Genomic DNA, 20,854 nt, shown 5'->3' with positions numbered 1-20,854 from the left:
AGGAGAATTTGGACCACAATAAGGTGCTCGTGAAGATCCATAAAAAAAAACGCTGCTCTCTTGAGTTAATTTCCCTGCACAGAAACACACTTTTTTCTCTCTAATAATACCGACAGACTTTCTTTCCGCGCTTCCAAGGCAAGTTGACACATTCTGTAATTAGTTGTCATGGAAAATGCTGTTGAGCTGTCGCTGCTGATGTGGAGGAAAATGCGTGAAGATAATTCCTGCGGTCGCCTTTTTTTCCTCGCTATATTCTGTGACTGTGTTTTGTGGTTTTGTCTCTGGGCTTTCAGTCAATTGACTCACTTTCCTGTTGCATCACTCCTTCGTTTTGTCTCTTATCTATAGGCCAAGTTTTTTGGTCTCTATATATTGTGTCTTCGTCAATCATCTCACTGGGCAATTGAGATTCACTTGTGGGCGAGCTTCAGAGCAAGTGTTCATGCGATGACAACCTCTTTGCCATGGTTTCTGTTTGTGAAAATACACACAGTGAAGCAGCGCATCAATTTTGGACCACTTCCATCCACACATTGCCATACAATTTCTGGGGCTTTCGAAACATTTCACCTCATTTTCCGAGATGTTGTCTGGCGTTGTGAAAATCCATGCATGGCATGTGATTCCACATGTGAATGCAAAACAACTCAATTGCAATTAATGGCAAAATGTGGGGAATCTCTGGGGTGTTTTCGCGAAAATGCACATGAATAAATATCCTCCCGACCATGAGGATTTCCAATTCAGGCGCACACGATTCTCATCAACCTTACTCGCGAGCATCATCGATCATCGGGAGCATTCATTTTTCACACTTATGAAATTCTCCCAATTCAACGTGAGCATCTCTCGCTTTTTTTGTCTCCTGAGACACTCCAGCGACCCCTTCGGAGAGTTAATTGCTCTTTAGTCGCCTTCTAAACATACAATCGCACCCTGACATCTGACAAGGAAATTTGTTATGCGCCATCCAACCGACAATTTAATTGCATTTTCAGTAAGTTTTACGACCCGCGCCTTGGATGGAAAGAGAGAGAGAGAGAGAGGGAGAAATAGTGGTTTATTGAGGAAAAGAATGTTCAAATTGATAAGATTGCAGAGTTTCTGGACACTTTCTAATATCGAACATGCTTTAAAGGCTCCTTAAAGTGGGAAAATTGCTACACTTTATATGTCATAACGCCTTAATCTTCAACGATTGGTGACATCAAACACGACGGAAATGTTCCAATCCGCCTCACAGAAGACTTGACGGCAATTTAATTAATTTTCACTGCTGGCGAGAGTGCCATTGATTTGAATCAATACAGATTATGTTCATTAAATGGAATTTTCTATGAAATTGAGCAAAGTTGCTCCGGCATGGATGTGTTTTCTGGGTATGAGATTGAAGATGAAATTGCCCCGAAATCGTCATCTGTCGTCATCAATCAATAGCATAAGGGAGGCATCTTACCCCAAAAGAAGATCAATTAATCATCCATTTCATTCAATTAAGAAACTCTAACGTTTTCATTTCCCATGCTGAGACGCGCAACAATAACAAACAATCAAATTCACTTTGACAAAAGGTCATCGATATATATTGGACGGAGAGAAGTTGCTTTTGTTCTTGTCTTTTGTCGCCCCGAAAGAGAAGCTGCGCATCTACTTAATAACTCAAAAGCAAATTTGTCGTAAACACTGTAAAACTTTACGATCATAATTGCAATTTCACCGCTTGTCACGTTTCTAATTGTCTCACATCTTGGCAATAAAATGCTCCTCGGAATAAAAATTACGGCATCAAATATTGTCACAATTCCTTTTGATGATGATGGTGAGGAAGTGGGACAAATATGAGGCGCGCTTCTCGTCACCTCGCAAAGGGTCAAAAGGGGGGAAAATCTTGCAGAAAATAGAATGCAATATAGCAAGATTATTCACACTCCAGTGGTGTCTTGCGAGGCGAAGAATTTTATTTCTCATTAATTCCTCCTTGACGGCAAATTTCAATTGATCAAAGAGATGAGAAAATTTCCCTTGACATTCTCAGCAAATTTCGCACAGTGTCGCCTTCCGAGTATTTTCCATTTTCATCGCCTTTTATCTCACTCGAGCAACTGTCTCACACCTAATTAATAACACTTTGTCTTTGTCCTCTCTTTTTTTTCCACACCAACTTGGGTTCGTGTGCTGCCCTAAGAAAAAGGGCGGCCTTTGAGTCGAAATTGCACGAAGAATGCCTCCTGGAGGCGATAATTGCCACTTCCCGGCCACTTTTGCACTCGAAACTGACACTCTGGGGCAATCAATTAGCGATGAAGAATTCCATTTTCGTACTCAATTATGTCAGCAATCATCAGTTCGTCAGGTTAACAGGATAAGCAAATCCGGAGAGACTTACTTGTAAATTCTCAAGTGGATATTTATAGAGTGGCCACTTTAAAGTCTCTTTGATTAATAGCATTTTATGAATCTGTCGCATTTGGCGCCATTCGTTATTGAATATTCCAAGAAATCATCCACATCAGCGAGCAATGCTGCAGAAATGTGCTGAGTAAGGAGTCTCTCTGTTGCTTATTAATGGTATTTTGGGATCAATTTCAATAGGTGCCGGATGTTACTTAACATTTCTACTACACAGCGCACTCCTCGTGGAGTGTCATCATTGGATAAAGGACACAATTGAGAGAAGAGTTTAACGTGTGGATTCTCCGGATTGTGTGAGAATATCAAGTAGAACTGCTCAGTGGGCGGAGCTTACGCGAGGGCGGGGCTTAGTAGTGATTCAGTAGTTTCACTTCCGTGATTACGCATTCGGTGAAATAAGTAGATTGCATTTCAGTCCTTTGAGTATATCCTCAATTCGGGGGTTCACAGAGAAATATCAGCTTTTCCGATGGACAAATTTGATCCGTCAATTAGAGGTGTGTGCGCGTTTTTCCTACCAGTCGTCGTCACAGTGGCTCCATAATGATGACGAGGGGCATGTCGTTTGAATGAGTGACATCACTGTGGCAAAACATCGCCCATGACCGAGTGAGATGAAGGATAAAACTCATGTCCCGGCCATCATCCTTTTATTTATATCTTCACACATAGACGAAATAATCTCTGTCCACATATGCGATGTCCGGGGCGGAGAAAAAAGCGGTGGAGAGGAGGATTTTGGGCGGTGGGTGGGAAAATCCAACAGATGATTTATGTATTTGAGCCATCGTGAGCTTTTCATTTTGCACCCCTTTCGCTTTCCACGAGCTTTTCCCACCAACCACACCATTATAGCCCAGCTCCTTTGGGAATTGTATCCAGTTCATATGCGATGACTTTCAAACACTCTGGGACACACTTTGCTTAATTTACACAAACTCTTTCATTGTTTCATGGTGGATTTTTTGGGGGGAAAAGCAACAATGCGCTGAGCACTGAAACAGCGCCCTGAAATAGTGTGAAATGAAAAGGGTGAGGAAAGAGGGAGAAAGAGAAATTCACGTGGTTCGACCTAATTTTTCCTTCTTTTCCTCCAGAGCAGACGAAATGCAATCATTTCGTCGCCACAGCGAATGGAATGTGCTCAGAATTTTTGGGCATTCGGAAGTGATGCCATGAGTGCAAGTTTTAATCAATTTCCATTGAAGTTTCTCCACATACGCAAGAATTATCGCTCGTATTGTTCATCTCAGGGTGCGGAAAATTGGCACACAAAAGGAGCTTCTGTATAAATTGCACTGAACATTCATTGAGGTGTGAATTGTTCAGTTGCTCAACTTTTCTACAAAAGTCATTCACAAAAGAACTATTTGTGTAGTGGAGGAAAGTTTGAATTGAGAACAGAAAAAAAGAAGAAGAGAGAATCAATTTCAATTATTTCAGAATTTTGATATAACACCTATAATATGTATTTTAAGCTATGCAGAGAAAATATATTCTCCTATGTTTTCCACAAAACACTTGGGAAATTTCCCTGTTGAAGTGTTTGTTAATTAAATTCTATAATATGTAGAATTTCCTTCTGCACTTCTGCATTCCATTTCCGACTGCAAAATTAAATTCTTATTAACATTTCTCATGTTATGTGCAACATCCGTCAACGTGCATTTTTTCTGTCTCTCTACGTTGTTCTTTTTTTAATGCTCGTCAATAAGCTAAAACAGCTATAAGTCTCTGACACTTTTTTTTCCTCCTTCTTCAACATTCACGTACTTGTGTTCAGTGCGTATTTTTCTCTGTTCTTCCCTTTCTTCAACACTCAATTTTTGCTCTTTCGCTCTGTGTGACTCTGTCCTCAAGTCTCGAGAACGTGTCATGAATTTATTTTTGCATTTGAGACGCTTTTATGCTGCGAAGGAGAAAATGAAATTTTAATACATAATAGCCCGTTTCTTTCACCCAAAAGCAAAAAGGACTGGGCGCGATGGTGGAGCGGAATAAAAACGCGCGCGCTACAATTGTGTTATTCTTTGTGTGCCACACCAAAAGCCCAGCACAGCAAGCAAGCCACAAGATGGCAACTAATAGTGTTCACACGAAAGGAACGCATTATATTTAATTATTATTTTTGTGCTCAAGAGGAAACGAGTTGTGAATACAGAGGGAAGAAAAAAAAAAAGTGTACAGACGCTGAGGAATATGACAAAGTGTATATGAGGCTCACGGGTGAAGACATTTCAATAAATTTACGACGGGGTTGGAGTGCTTATTGGGCATAATAATAAAATTAAATTAAACGCAAGGAGTGAGGCTCAGAATAACTTTGCTCCTGACCACCAACGCACACGATTCTTGAGGGTGTGTTTCAAGAAAATGAGTCACACAGTGTCTGCAGACGTTCTTTCTCAGACGCTGTGACTCTTTTCTGAAGAATTATATCTTCTCGAGAGCCAATGAGATGGGTTAGAAGCAGCTTTGCTTAATCCAAGGGACAGATATTATGGTCCGAAGTGGTGTACAGCTTCTGCAGAAGTGTTTGGGAATTGGAAGTAAAATAATTGCATCTAATTCATGCATTTTCTAAGTTTTTTTTTTGCTCAAGAAAACCAATTTTATTGCTTTTCTAGGTTATGTGATTGATTTAAATCAGATTTTGGAACCTAAATGATGCTCAAAAACATCACATTTGTATTTAAACTGGAATATTTCACTTTTCTTGTTTATATTTGAGCATTTGTGTCAAAAAATACTTTCATATTGGTTGATTAATAGCCTTAATGTCAATTATAATCTAAAAACTATCACTTCAGTCTTGAAGAACGTTTCTTTGCTTTGTTATTTCCGTTGTTTGTGCTTTTAAAGTGACAAATTCAACCTTAATTTCTTGTAGAAACATTGATTTATTCAACATCTTTACAAATTTTCCGGTTTTAAAGAAAGTAAATTGGACGAAAAATGATATTTTTTTTTAACTAGATTCATAACCGCACAATTAAGTCAGAATTTTTCTAAGCACTTCCCGAAGACAAAACTAGGAAATTACAATTAAAATTTGTCATGAATAAATTCTGGTTCATTCTAAAATCTAAGTATTTGAAGACCTTTCACCTCTTGAGTCGAAATAACCTGGATTAGATTGTAATTGAAGTGTTGAAGATTCTGACACACTGAACAGATTTTAGGCTTCTTATCTCCCCCTTGGTTTAATCAGAAAATTCTATTGGGTATTTGTATGGAAATTAGTTAATTTCAACTCTTGTTTGTCTTGCCTTGTGACTTCATATGAAGTCTTCGTGTTTTAGCAATTCCAGATGTGCCCAAACCGTTTTCCTGAAAAAAAATCAGTCTCCTCTAAATCCTTCCTATCATATTTCCCGAAATGACAAATACCCACCCATCAACTGACTTATCCCTTAATCTCACGACTTATTTCCCAATATTTAACGTCAAAATCGCCTTACAAATCAACTAATCCCAGATTTTCTGCAACTACTCATGCATTTTCTTCAAATCTCCTCTCCCATAGTCTTGAATTTCATTTCTTCCCTCTTCACTTCCCCTGTCGTGACTCCTTGGCTGGTCGTCCGACCGACAAAAAAACACAGGCCCAAATGTTATTCCCATAGTGTGAAGGGTGAACCAAAAAGAACGGAAAAAAAGTTGCGACAGAGAAATTCATCGTCGAAAATCATCATGCAATGTATTATAAGAATATGTTTTGCTCCTTTTCTCTATAGTGTTTCAACCAGATAAAAAGCCGAGTGTGAGAGAGGGAAAGAGCGGGCAGAGTTGGAAGAAAAAGTCACACAGTGAACACAATATTGTTGGTGTACTTTATGAATGCCGCAACAGTGAGAAATGTGTTCTGGGAAATGATAAACAGTGGACTGAACGTGTGAAGTCGCGAAATGAGGGATAAGTCGGTGCTTGGCGGAAGTGCAGCGATGTTTGCAATACAGACAGGGTGTTCTTGACTCACGAGCATCGCGGTTGCAATTGAACGCTGCGAGGGTGACTTTTCCACTTTGGCCCACACCGACTAGCACTCTCTCTCTCCCTTCCGCCTCGCTCTGTGCTCTATCTTCTTCAGTCGAGAATTTGCGGCGCCCGAAGGAGGTGAAGAAGAAGTGAGAAATCTCAGCACAGGAACGAGAGAGTCGAAGCGATACGCAAAAGGAGGGAGTGTGGTTGCATTCACACCAACTGCCGGCAATTACGCTGCTGGGCTCGGCGATGGTCGGCTGATGGTCGCAGATGCCGGATTCGGCGCACTGCGGCGCGCTTCGGCGAGCAATAGAGCGATAGTCACAGTGCTGAGGCAGTGAAACACGGAAGAACAAGTATATAAGCAGGGGTTGCTACCAAACGAATTCAGTTGGACTTGAAGCGATCGCGAGTGCAGAACCACGCTCAAAGTCACACCGTGACTCGTTCGCCAAAGGGCTGCCAGAGACTCTGAACAGTTGTGATTTCTTCATGGACTGAATTTGGTGGGGAGTCAGAGTTTGAGCGAAATATCCTAGCTGCACTCCCGAATCCCTTTTCCTATTAAGGCCAAAAATAAGAAAGTGTTGGGCGAATTGTGAGTAGCGAATTTAGTGGCTCGAATTGGATATCAGTGAGTCAAAATCCCGAAAAGTAGAGAAGAGAATAGAAGAGTGCTTGTGCCGAGAAGACCCAACCCTATAGAAGCTCTCAATGCGGGGGTAGAAGTGCTTGTGCGTGGGCAAATCCGATGAGTCTGTGATTTTGGGAACATCTGTGCGGTGTGTTCAGTGGCGAGGACATGCGAGGCAGACTTCTAATATGACTGAGAAGTGAGTGTTGATAGATAGACCCGAGACCCAAAGTGCGAATCAACCATGAGCAAGTCCATTCTCGTGGCAATAGTGATTTTTCAGCTGGTGGCCAGCCAGCAGACACCTGACTCAGACCACCACATGACACGCTACGATGCGCCCGATGACTGTCGGTACGCGCTGACCGGCACCCAAGACGTGTCCCTCTTCTGCATCCTCCGCACTGTCAACAGTGAATACGACACGACGAATTTTAGCGTAATCAGTTCCGTTCTCTCCGAGCACACAATCTCCCTATCAATACTGTGCAATGATCAGATTATGGCGCGCAGTTCGCTGGAGTCGAAGAGCTTTGTACACCTGAATCGCCTGCGAGAGCTCTCGCTCGAGTACTGCAAATTCGCCAAGTTCAACCGCGAAATGCTCTTTGGGCTCAGCGACCTGAGGAACCTCACGCTGCGCACACACAACGTCAACTGGCCAGCACTGAGTCTCCAGATAGATCCCGACACGTTTCTGTACGTGAAGAATCTGGAGCGCCTGGATCTGAGTCAGAACAACATGTGGTCGCTTCCTGAGAATCTCTTCTGCACCCTCAGCGGCCTGACCTTCCTCAACATCACCGGCAATCGCCTGCAGGATGTCAATGATCTGGGCTTCAGGGATAAAACCCTGCCGGGTGGAAAGGATGAACCCACAAGTGTGCCGACAAGTGCGCCCACGAAATCTCAGCCCTGCAATCTTGATCTCGAGTCTCTGGACGTGTCCTTCAACCACTTCATACTCCTGCCGGCCAATGGCTTTGGAACACTGAAGCGACTTCGCCACCTCAAGATAAGTGACAATGAGGTCTCAATGGTGGCCGATAGAGCCCTGGGAGGTCTGAAGAACCTCCAAATACTCGACATGAGTTCCAATAAAATCGTGGCCCTTCCTTCTGATCTCTTTCGCGATCCCTCCCAGTCGATTCAAGAGGTTTATCTCCACAACAACTCAATCAGTGTCTTGTCGCCCGGTCTGTTCGCAAATCTAGACCAGCTGCAAGCGCTGGATCTGGGCAGCAATCAGCTGACATCGACCTGGATCAATCGCAACACTTTTGCGGGCCTCATTCGTCTCGTTCTGCTGAATCTGTCCAATAATCGCATCACAAAGCTGGAGCCAGAGATCTTTTCAGACCTCTACACCCTGCAGATTTTGAACTTGCGATACAACCAACTGGAGAGCATTGCTGCAGACACTTTCAGTCCCATGAACAATCTGCACACGCTGCTGTTGTCACATAACAAAATTAAGTTCTTGGACGGATACTCACTCAATGGACTGTACGTCCTGTCGCTGCTCTCGCTGGACAACAATGTGCTCGCCGGGGTGCATCCTGAAGCCTTTCGCAATTGCAGTGCTTTGCAAGATTTAAATCTCAGTGGCAATGAATTGGTGTCAGTGCCGTCAGCCCTCAAAGACATGAGACTCCTGAAGACAGTGGATTTGGGTGAGAATGCTATCTCTGTGATTGAGGAGAATGCTTTTCGTGGAATGAATAATCTCTATGGCTTGAGGTTGATTGAGAATCATCTGGAGAACATCACGAGGAGTGCCTTTAAGGATCTCCCGAGTCTGCAAATTCTCAATTTGGCTCACAATAGTATTAGAAATATTGAGCCAGGGACTTTTGAGATGACTTCCAGCATTCAGGCCATTCGACTTGATGGCAATCAACTGGTGGACATCACGGGATTGTTCTCAAACATGGTGAATCTCCTGTGGCTGAACATCAGTGACAACCATTTAGCGTCATTCGACTATGCACAGATTCCGCTGGGTCTACAATGGCTGGATTTGCACAAGAATGAGCTGGGAGACTTGTCGAATAGGTATGGACTCGAGGGACAATTACGCCTTCAAACATTGGACGCCAGTTTCAATCACTTGCAAAAAGTGGCTCCCAATAACATCCCCAATAGCATTGAATTGTTGTTCCTCAACGACAATCTCATTACAAGTATTGAGCCGCACACGTTTATGCATAAGGCTAATCTCACGAGAGCGGATCTCTATGCGAATCAAATAACAGGACTGGAACTCAAGGCACTGAGACTCCTCCCTGTGCCCACGACCAAGTCCTTGCCGGAGTTCTACATTGGGGGCAATCCTTTCGTCTGTGACTGCAACATCGATTGGCTGCAGAAGATCAATCAGCAGTCCACGCGACAATATCCCAGAATCATGGACTTGGAGACGATTTACTGCAAGCTGCTGTACAACAGAGACAGAGCCTACATTCCCCTCCTAGACGCCGAACCTATGCACTTCCTGTGCACCTACAAGACCCACTGCTTCGCCCTGTGCCACTGCTGTGAGTTCGATGCGTGTGACTGCGAAATGACTTGCCCGAGCAACTGTACGTGCTTCCATGATCAGAGCTGGGCGACAAATGTGGTTGAGTGCTCATCTGCTAGCTATACGGAAATGCCGGCCAGCATCCCCATGGACACGACGGAAGTGTACATTGATGGGAACAATTTGGGCGGACTGTCCGGCCATAGTTTCATTGGGCGAAAGAATCTCAAAGTGCTGTTCGCCAACAATTCAGCCATCAGTGACATCTACAACACGACATTTGCTGGACTGCGGAAGCTCACGATGCTGCATCTGGAGGATAATAAGCTGACAAAGCTGAGTGGAGGTGAGTTCACAGCCCTGGAGAGTCTCACTGAGCTCTATCTGCAGAACAATCACATCTCGCACATTGAGAATCGCACATTTCTCGAGTTGAGAAAGCTGGAAGTGCTTCGGCTGGACGGCAATCGGCTTCATCACTTTGAAGTGTGGCAGCTCACCCTCAATCCCTACCTCGTTGAGATTGGCCTGGGCGACAATGTATGGTCGTGCGAGTGCACTTTCCTCACGCAGCTGAGAACGTATGTAAATACCAATAGTGAGAAGATAATTGATGGGCAGAGAATCACGTGCATGTATAATAACCACACGAGTGTTTTGGGGGAGAGAAATGGGACGAAGTGTGTGAAGGAGGGGGAGTCACTCTATGGCAGAGCGCACGAAATTGAGGACTTGCTGCCTCTCCTGCTGGCCGCCACGTGCGCCTTTGTGGGCTTCTTCGGTCTCATCCTGGGCATCTTCTGCTATCGGCGCGAGCTCAAAGTCTGGGCGCACTCTCAATGTCTGGCCAACATTTGCTACAAGTCCAGCAACTTCGTCGATGACTTCGACAAGGACAGACTGTATGACGCCTATCTCACGTACAGTCTCCAGGATGAGCACTTTGTCAATCAAATTCTGGCCTCGACACTCGAGAATGACGTTGGCTATCGCCTCTGTCTGCACTATCGCGACTTCAATGCCAATACATATGTGGCGGACACGATTATCGAGGCGGTGGAGAGCTCTAAGAGGGCGATTCTTGTCCTGTCCAAGAACTTCCTCTACAACGAGTGGTCGCGCTTTGAGTTCAAGAGTGCCATTCATGAGGTGCTGAAGCGCAGGCGGAAGATCATCTTCGTGCTGTACGGCGATTTGCCACAGCGCGACATTGACGCCGACATGAGGCTGTACCTCAGGACCAACACGTGCATCGAGTGGGACGACAAGAAGTTCTGGCAGAAGCTGCGAATCGCACTGCCGCACATCCGGAAGAACCACTGTCTGGCCAAGCGCTCCGCTGTGAACATCTACGCCACGGCTCATGACTACAACACCGCCAGGCGCATCAACGAGTGTCCCACGGCTCCGCGGCTGGACTGCAACAACTACGCCACCATTGGGAGCTGCGGTCGCACGTGTGACACGTACGACAAGTACCCGACCGAGCGCCGACCACACCATCATCATCACCGCGGCCAGAAGCCCGAGCGCCAGCACGAGTATGCCGTGCCCAGCGGATGCCTCCAGCCGCCGGGCATCCCGCTGAAGTTCACCGATCCGCTGAGCGAGAACTTCGACGGCGGCCCCAAGTATCCGCACAAGATCATGCTGCCGCCCTCGGGCACGCTCTCCTCCACCAACAACAGCGAGTGCAGCCGCTCCGTGTCGTCCCAGGGCGCCCTCAGCTGCAGCTCGGCCGGCAGCCTGCCCGCCGCCGCCCCCACCACGCCGCAGCCCCTGCCGAACGGGTACTACGGCCGCGGGACGCCGTGCAACGACGCGTGCACGAGCAAAGGTGATATGAACTGTATAGCGGATGCGCCGCAGGCGAACTGCATCGACAGAAGACTGCCACAGGCAATGTGGGCGTAACGATTACTTAATTACAGGTTAGTTTTCTAAGCCATTCTCCCTTGCGAATGATCAGGGGTTGAGACTATGCTATTGCCCACTCAGTCAGCAAGTGCGGAGAAAGGGTGGCTTTGTGAATATCGCGCGCGCGCGACGTCCTGGAATATCGTTTAATTTCTTAGGATTGAGGTGACGAAATTGTCTTTAATTTGCGCCAAAGATTATGTCGAAATTGAGTGAGAAACACACATGAGAAAAGCTCTGTTTCGAATGCATAAAGATTCTCCTTGACATGTTGTCAAAGACACAAGTTTTGACACATATTTGACATGAATTTGTGTACAGCAACAGAATGCTTTGAAATGCTATTGAATTTCAAAGGAAATTCAATTTGCAATACCACTGAAAATCCCCTCAGAAAGTTTAAATACACTTTGGGTATTATTGAGTTGAAGATATTTACCAATATATGTATTCCTAAAAGCTTTTCCCATCGTCTTATCACTTTGCAAAGTCGAGAACTTAACGAGCTGATATTCCAGAGAAGTCCGCAATTTATCGGTTTAGTGTTACACCATTAAGTATATATATAAATTCCTAGGCTATAAAAAAAATGATTTGCTCTCTAACATTAAACTCAATTAACGATTGTTATAGTATCCACGTTTTAAGTGGAAATGATAGTTTTCGCCACCTTCACTTCACGTTTTTCAGTGCATTTTCCCACAATGCTGATTGAGCAGGTGATTATTGGATTGACTTGCGGAGCATGATTTGTGCATTTGTAGGGCAAAAATCGGCCTTTTGTGATCACAGCCGAGTCAAAAGGAAACCCCTTGGCGAATTTCTTGCCAAGAATCACGCGCGATTTCTACACCAAATTGCCCTACATTTTGCCACATATGAAGTGCTTCGCAAGTTTTGCGCACATCAATTGAACTCTGGGTTCAACAGAAAGAAGAAAAAAAATCAAATGTAAAGTCATACGGAAGAGAGGAGAAAAATTCTCATTAAACATATTAAGCCATGCAAGAAAAAGTCACATGAAAATATTTGTAATTGCATTTTTGACGAATTAAAGAAAGAAGAAAAACCATACATTTCTTTTGTCATAACAGCTAAGAATAAAAGAAATAATCATTCCTCATTATAGAAGTAAATAAAAAAAATAGCAAAGCAAAGTACATAAAATATAAGAAAATGGAGAACTTAATTAAAATATGATTATAATAGAAAGAAAAAAACACAAGAAAACATGCAGCAGAAGAAACACACACACATTTTATCATAAAAAATTGTACATTATTAAATATGGTTGAATGTTCGCCACAGAAGTCAAATCAATGTGAAATTATCTCAAAACTCCACAAAAACATTTATGCAGCTGAGAAATTATGCTAATTGACTCTTGACTCCTCTTCTGACTCTCAAGTTACGTCCAAACTCTAATTAGTTTTTATTTTGACTCTTTCCCAGAAGAATCATAATTTTATCGATGAGCGAGAAGGAGAATTAAGCACGGAAATGTTGTCAGAGCAGCTCAAATTCTCAATTTATATTCACATTTTCTGGCTATCTTTTATTTTCTTACACCCTTCAGACGCCGCTCTTCATTAGCTCCTCACGGTGGACACATTAATCCTCAAATTCATTGAGATTGTGTTGACGGTGGAAAAAAGGCACACTTTGCAATTTGACGTTAGATGTTGTTGTGTGCGAGAAGAAAATGCGATTTACTGATCTTCTGTATGATAACACAAAGTCACATTAAAATATTTTTGTCGAAAATGTGGAAGCTTGAATTTCATTTCGTGTCGAATATCAATGAATGGATAAAGCTTTGAATAAACTTTATTGCGCCCCGAAAAAAAATGTATGTGAAAAATACTGCCCAATAATTCGTGTGTGTGTTTTGGAGGTGATATTAAAAATTTATCTGCGCCATGAGAAGTCAGAGAGACAAGTCAATAGTCAGCACTTAAATTTCCAATAAATTATCCACGTGAGATTAGAAGACGCTGAGGAATTAATTAATTAAATTGTCAGTGATGCTATATGGAGTTCTCTTTGTTTTCTCTGGAATGACCGGGCGTCTTGTGAGAAGAGAGAGCATCAATTAGAAGCCACACTGCGAATATTTATATGTAATATTGAATGAGAATTGACACACGACATAAATTTCTCTGGGTGTAATAATTAAGGCAACGAATATGTTGGGTGTGAAGACGTGGTGAAGGAAGGAGAGAGAGAAAGAAGGAACATTATAAGGTATGGAAGAATATGAGGAGAAACAATAAAAGGAACCCATATTAAATCAATCAGATGCTAGATATGTAAATTCGAGAGGCACGAAATTAAATTATGATTTTGCCCATTGATATTCAAGCATTGGTGTGTCTGATAAGTGGTGATAGTTGTAATAAAATGTGAAGAGAAACGGCACAGAGTTGGAAAATGTTTTATTTATTCCTTCTCTCACTGCAGCCATAATACAATTTATTCACATCAAAACTGATATGATAATTTTTTCCACTATGCAAATACCAATAGATCCCATTATTTTCCAAGGGGAAAAGTCAAGTCTGATGTTTATTCATGTTTCTCTCTCACCATATTTGTTCTACTTCTATCATAACACCCATATTTTTATTCTCATAAACAAAAAAAAAGTATATGTATAATATATAATTACATCAGCCAACAATATGAGCAAAAGATAATGCATATTATTTATTTCCTCACTCTCGGACATGTTTGTGTTTTTTTTCGGTTCACTGTTTCACCACTTCAATTAATTTTTAGTGGTTTTTTATTGCATCGAGGATGTGTGCATTAAAGCAAGAGCGAGAAAGAGAGAGAGAGCAACAAGAGAGAACAAATTTGTAAATAAATTCCTGTAATTACTTTTGTAAATAAGAGATGAGAATTTTAAAATTGACGATTATAATAAAAACAAAAATATAATTTATTTATATTCAACAAAAAAGTATAAAACACACGACTTTTCATTATGTTCGCTTTCCCGACCCATTTTTCCTCTTTGTTTCACTCCTAATTTGAACAACTGCGGAATGGATTTTGACGGTTCAACAATTTGCCAGAGAGTAAATTTGAAGGTATGACAAAAGTGTTGGAAATATTAACTAAATAGTTTTTTTTTTAACATTGATATTTAACCTAAAATTAAGGACTGAGTAGAATAAAAAATCTTTCTTCCAGTTATTATTTCCCAAGTGTTTTGACTTGTTCTCTCCCTTCATATTTGTAATTTCCTGCTTGTTTATTTACTTTGTTCCACGCTTTAATTTGTATTTTTCGATCATGTCAAAATGTGACCTGCAAAGTTGAAATTGCAATAAATCCATAGATTTGAATCCTCTTTTGTCACTCGTTCAGTGTCTCTCCAAATGAAAATTTCCAATTCAACGCCCTCGATCTCATTGCAATAATATTGTTATAATCATTGCGATAACAGCGGCAAAAGAGTCATTCGCTTTATTTAATGGCAATTCGATTTGCTGAGCGATTCCATCGCGAATGATTGAAAAGCCATTGGCGGGATTTGTTTGTTCTCAGTGTGAGTGTCGATTTTGGGTGAGGCCATCAGCAAATTGGGCGTTTCGCGCGCCGAGGGGCCTCGCACTCAATTATCAGAGCGCAAAAGCCCGCGAGAATGCGGGACAATGCCGGTGACGATAATGTTTGCGCGCCCGGCAAAGTGCGTACGAGAGACTGTCAAAAACGTGATACTAATTATGTTTATTATCTTCAGCCTGTGGCATCGTTTGCCGGCCTGTCAAAAATTCCCCAATTCCCGGTATTCTGGCTGCTCGGCTGTATAATTAAAATTTATGAACTCTGGGAGCCTTCGAACGTGCTCTCGCGATATGTGTTCCCGCGTCTGGGGCCGTCTGTTTATTATAATATGTTATAATAATCATAATAATGGTGTTCTGGGTGTGGAAGGCAAGAAAGAGAGTGAGTTAATCTCCGAACTTGACACTCTGCCTTGTTATGCCTCACGTCCTTTGGCCACTGGCATCTCGGATGTGAGCATCTCCGCTTCCCCACTGCATTGTGGGAGAGATTATATTGAAATATGTCATGCATGATATTGTTGAGATCTCTCATTTCTGATATCAGCCACCGCAGCATTTTATCTTGTCTCGCAGCATCGCTGAGACGCTGCGAGATGGTCGGATTGTTGACTCCAAACAATAAACATGCGAGCAGCTCAAGAGTTCCAACTTTGAGAAGCTTCTCAACTCTTTGGAGGGACACACTTGAAAAATGTGCCCCTTCTCCAGTGTTGAATCATTAAGAAAAATAGTATTTTATTGGTGAATTTATGATCATATCGGATTACTCTGGGTTGTGGAGCCATCGTGGATGATTTTTCTCAATATTTCCACACAGATTCTCTCCCCGAGAAACACTTGATACCCAGAGTCCAACACTTGATAAGAATCTCCCAAGGCATTGTCAAGTGTGTGTGTGAGGGGAAAAATGACAGAATCTTCTTTTTATCTGTCGGACAGGTTCTTATCCTCAAATTACCATGTGAAGATGCTGTGAGATTCTTTTCTCTTTTATGAACAAAATTCCATCTTTCCCGATCACCATAAAGTTCCCTGCACAGCGAAGATATGGTGTGCAGGTTGACAGTCCAAAGAAGGGGCGGGGGGAAAAAGAGCGTCTTGAGCTCCTTTGCAATTCAAGCAATGCACACATAAGAAAACAAGACTTCCGAGTGCTCGCGGGACGGTTTTTATGGCAGAAAACTAGAAATCTATGCCGTAAATATTTACTCAGAGGTCATCAAACATCGATTGAGTGTCACTCAAGACTAGAAGTCGAGAATGTGGCCAGCTGTTGGCCCCCCGGGAATTCTCTTCTCCACCTCCAACAAGTCACTTTAATGCGTTGATTTATTGCACCGACGAGACTCACCCAATGAATGACAAATACCGGCCGAAGATGTTTTGAATAATCTTGGGAGATGGTGAATTTTCTCCTCAAAATCCAATTTCAATAATTATTCACTCTGATGCTTCTGTTTTATTGTCACTATGTAAATCTGTCCACCTATCAAAAGTGAATAAATTTACCATTCGCCGTTTCCTGTCCACAAATCAATCACACCGGCAATCGTGGCTGTCATTCTATGAAAATTCCCTCCCTCAAGAAACCCATCGTAAAGATGATTCGCCTCCATACAGCGACAGAGAGAGAGAGAACAATACAAGTGTGTCACAATTGAGCAAACAATTTTCTTCTCCCTTTTTTTCTTAGTGCGGAGAACTTTCATGCGCGACGATTGTCGCGCGAGCAATAAAACTGCGCCGCTTAAGTGGCGATATCAATGAGAAAAGTGGATACTTTGGAGCCCACGAGAGAACTATAAACAGTGGGTGGTTAAATCGAAACGATGATGGACTCATTAAGGCAGAAATTCCCCGTTGTTGGCATGAAATATTGGGTCAAAGCGAGATTATTGATTTTGTGGATTTCCTTTTCAGCCAAAGTGTGTTGAACTCAATGGAAATGTAACAAAATCACTCAAGAGAGAACAATGGAATCATTTGGAATTAAATTGTGTGCAAAATAAAGTATAGAAATTATCGGAATTTTATTGAGAAAAATCAGAAGTAAAAGTTATATAAGAATTTTGTAGCAGAAAAATATTTTAGTTTAAAAATCTAGATTTTGCTGCCAAAAATTCGGATTTTTTTTTAAAATAAAATATAAACTATTAGAACGATTTTCGATTAAAATTTGCATGGAATGATCAAAATTTAAATTAAAAAGTTGTCCTGCAATCGCGTGTGACTTTCCCCTTGGTAAAAGCCTTTCCGTGCTCTGGAATCCCTTTTTCTGTAGTTTGCAAACTCTTTTCTGATATCCATAAATAATGGAATTTTGCCGAGTGGCGAAAGTTGAAATGTCGCTGGGAGGAAGGAATTACCTTCGTCAAGTGACAGTGACCTTAGATGAGATATCGATTTTCGCGCCGAGGCGTCTTTGAGTGGGAGCCTAATGACCGCCTTCGGCGCGCAAGGACGCGACGGTGGAGAGAGAGAGAGAGATGAAATCGTCATGCTACGACTCTTCCACCTGGTCTCGCAGCGGCGTTTTTTCTTCCCGGACGCCTCTCAATTCATCTTCCCGGGCATTCCGGGGCGCACCTTGACAGGTGATCTCTTGGCGCTTTCCGGACAATTTAGCAGCCGCCGCGGGATAGAGTTTCTCTCGCCATCTTCTCTCTCTCCAAACTAATTAATACGTGAAAAAATACCAACAACAACTCATTCAGAAAATAATTTAGAGGTGTCATTTTTCTCCACTTGTTCTACGCTTATCGCGCACGCCGGCGGACAGAGTGACCAATTAAATGTGAATCATTGAGAGTGCGAGGCCATAACTTGCGCCTCTCGCTCCAACTTCTGCATCAGCTCGAGAAAGAGTTTCACAAAAATTAATTTTGTGATCCGCATACACACGGGCACGAAGAATGGGTGTAAAATGGTCGAGACAGCGCGCGCATTTTGATGAATTTATGGGAAAGAAGTTGGCACTTGTGGCTGAGCGCTCTCCTCCCCTATAATTTATCGATTTTTCCAATAAGATATCCTGCACGCACTCTGTATTTATGTCTAAATTTGCAGGCATCGCCGAGCAAAGGGCGAAAATCGTGCATTTTCACCCAACACCTCAGCACATGTGCAATTACCGCGCGGATATAAAAGAAGCAATAGAGCGATTTCTTGCACCCGGTGAAGCCGCAACAGGACCCAAGAGCTCGCACAATGATATCCAATTAAAGAGTGACCCAGTAACAATGGCCGGGAATGGGAGAAGAGGGGCATTTCGTCCTCCGAATCCACGGGAATTCTCAAATTATTCCCATTTTTTCTCACCAACCCTCCTTTCAAACTCTCAGCGCTGTTATTATTATAACCAGCACCTTTTCCAAACCGTCCTCTTCTTCGTGCCTCTCAAGGCAGGCCAAGTATGAGATTGAGAAGGCGATGAGAGCCTAAGAGGCTGTCAGACAAATTGCGCTGATTGCCAATGTCTTGAGATGGGGAAAAAAAATGTCGGGAATCTATCTCACAATTTAGTGATTTTGATCGACAAAGACATTTGAAAAAGATAGTAAGTATGTGTTGTTTTTAATGTAAGATTGCATATTTTAGTCGTGATTCAGTATTTCTTTCACTCTCAGCCTGCGCATGAAGTTGGGAGACGAATGATCCAAAGAAATCTTGAAAGAAATATATGCATGGATGGCAAAAAAATCCTTTTTATTTCGACACTGATCGACAGGAACTGCGCTATTTTTGTTTTTTAACAGAATTCATAGTAAAAACGGGACTGATATGGATTAATTAGTCCCTTAACTAACAATTTCAATTGTTTCATCCTTAAGATTTTGTTGGAAAAAGGCAACTTGAATCGATGAGTGTCGATAAGTGTCGATCAGCGTCAAGAACTTTAAGCCAAAATGACATGAAAATATTCTTTGTCACAATCAGTTCGGCTTCCTTTCGATCTGATCCTAAATCCCCATCAAAAGTTCCATTGAAACTCTGGCCAAAATGCCCCTGTTCGTGTCCAGCAAATGATCCGGAACGAAAGCCTCAATCAAAGGAGTGTTTGTGAAGAATGAGGCCAAAATCTGCAGATTCGTTCCACATTCCATAATTTGCAGATGCGCTTCTCGAGCCGCCTCAGACTTTGAATGCGACTCTCAAGACTCTTTTCAATTGCATCTCTTCCTCAATTGCTGCTCGTCTCCTTTTGTCCCGGCAGTTTTTTGTGTGGCGCGATTCGCAGAGTTTATTGCCAGGCAATTGCTGGGACGCAAATGAGTTGTAAATGGGTGGTTTTTGAATAGAGAGAGCTTCTCTGGAGCATTCATATGTGCGCCAAACCGCATGGAATTGCGCAAAAGAGCTTCGCGCGGTGAAGACATTCTCTGGATATTCCGAATATGGAGAATCCTGTATCATATGGGTGAATTATTTATAATACAGTGTCATGTATTCTGTACTTGGTGGCGTTTGTGATAAAGTTTTTGGGGGGAGGAAAAGGGCCGCGCGCAAAACAGCTCAACGTCAAGCCGAGCTGGCGTTTGCCGGGAAATTAATGAATAATTAATTCTGGCCACTCCGCACAATAAATTCCGAGCAGACTCCGCAAGAGGGAGCCCCATGGCTTATACCCTCTGAAATGTGTGGCGGACAAAAAAGTCACTCCTCGGCTCAACATCCACGGCCATAATTCGTGCAATACTCGCCCCGGAGTCATATATAGGGAAAATATTAAATGTACCAAGTGGAATTTGTCGCTGGTGGCCCCATAAATTTCACCCATAATTAGCGCAATATATTCACAAATGGAACATATTTGACGCCATTCAGTGGCTTGAATAAATAAGTGTACGAAATTTCATACTATAAATTTTCAACTCTGCCAGCAGAAACTTGTGTGTCACTTTTTCTTCAACTTCAAGGGACAGAAAACAGGGAGAAAAAGGCAGAAGAAGGCGGTCTGTGTCATACTAGACAGGAATTAATTGCACCGCATTGTTAATTTAATGAAGTGCATTTTCGTCCGTCTCACCGTCACTTTTCACACACACACAAACACACATAGAAACACATTGCAGGACAAAAGAGGTACAAGAAGCACTCAAGATGCAGGATAATTGATTGTTCTGATCAAATTTCACAGCTCGATGCGCGGGTTTTCTTCGAAAATGTGTGTGTGTATGTGTGTGAAAAGTTTACTGCACTTTGATGAAGCACTATTGGAGTTATTGAAACTGAGAGAAATCTCACTCAAGAACACTTTGAAAACCTTCAGCATTGAATAAGCTTGGGTGGTAATTTAATAAGTCTCGAGATTTAACCATTAACAAGTACCTCAAAATTGCCTGAAATTTGATATGAATCGCTTCAAGAAATAATTCAAGCATTTTACACTCGATGGAATGTGTAATTTAATGAAGACTCGGGATGAATTTTGCACAAAACTGACTGTGAATTTTGGGGGGTCTCACAAACTCAAGGGAGAGATATTATGTCTGAAATCTGTACACCACTTTCATGAATAGATTTCTTGAACACTTAAGACACTTTTGAACGCCTTTAACGTTACTTTTTGCTGCTTTTTAAACTCCTTCTGCAGTTTCTTACATTCCATAGCCTAAATAGCCTAAAGTTGTCCTTAAATCAATCACATAACCTAGAAAAAGCAATGAAATTGATTTTTCTCTGCAAATGCGCCTCATTTTGTTGCAACAGAAAAGCTGCTGCAGTGCAACTTCCGACTAGAAGATCTGCAGCTAATGCCGCAATTTCATCCGTGGCCTGGAAGATTCTTCATCCCTGAACTTCTCACTT

At 42.4% G+C, this 20,854-nt stretch overlaps 1 protein-coding gene across 1 annotated transcript; it reads left to right on the top strand.

The window, feature by feature from the left end:
- Positions 1 to 6,694: 6,694 nt before the first annotated feature.
- LOC132265550 (toll-like receptor 6) lies at positions 6,695 to 14,441 on the top strand. Its single transcript, XM_059766258.1, has one exon. The coding sequence runs from the start codon at positions 7,278 to 7,280 to the stop codon at positions 11,466 to 11,468; it is 4,191 nt and encodes a 1,396-aa protein (XP_059622241.1). The 5' UTR covers positions 6,695 to 7,277; the 3' UTR covers positions 11,469 to 14,441.
- The last annotated feature ends 6,413 nt before the right edge of the window (positions 14,442 to 20,854 follow it).

This window comes from Phlebotomus argentipes, unplaced genomic scaffold (genome assembly GCF_947086385.1).
Source record: "Phlebotomus argentipes unplaced genomic scaffold, Phlebotomus argentipes genome assembly contig_5, whole genome shotgun sequence".
Classification (NCBI taxonomy): Eukaryota; Metazoa; Arthropoda; class Insecta; order Diptera; family Psychodidae; genus Phlebotomus; species Phlebotomus argentipes.
This window is presented reverse-complemented; position numbering and strand designations above follow the sequence as displayed.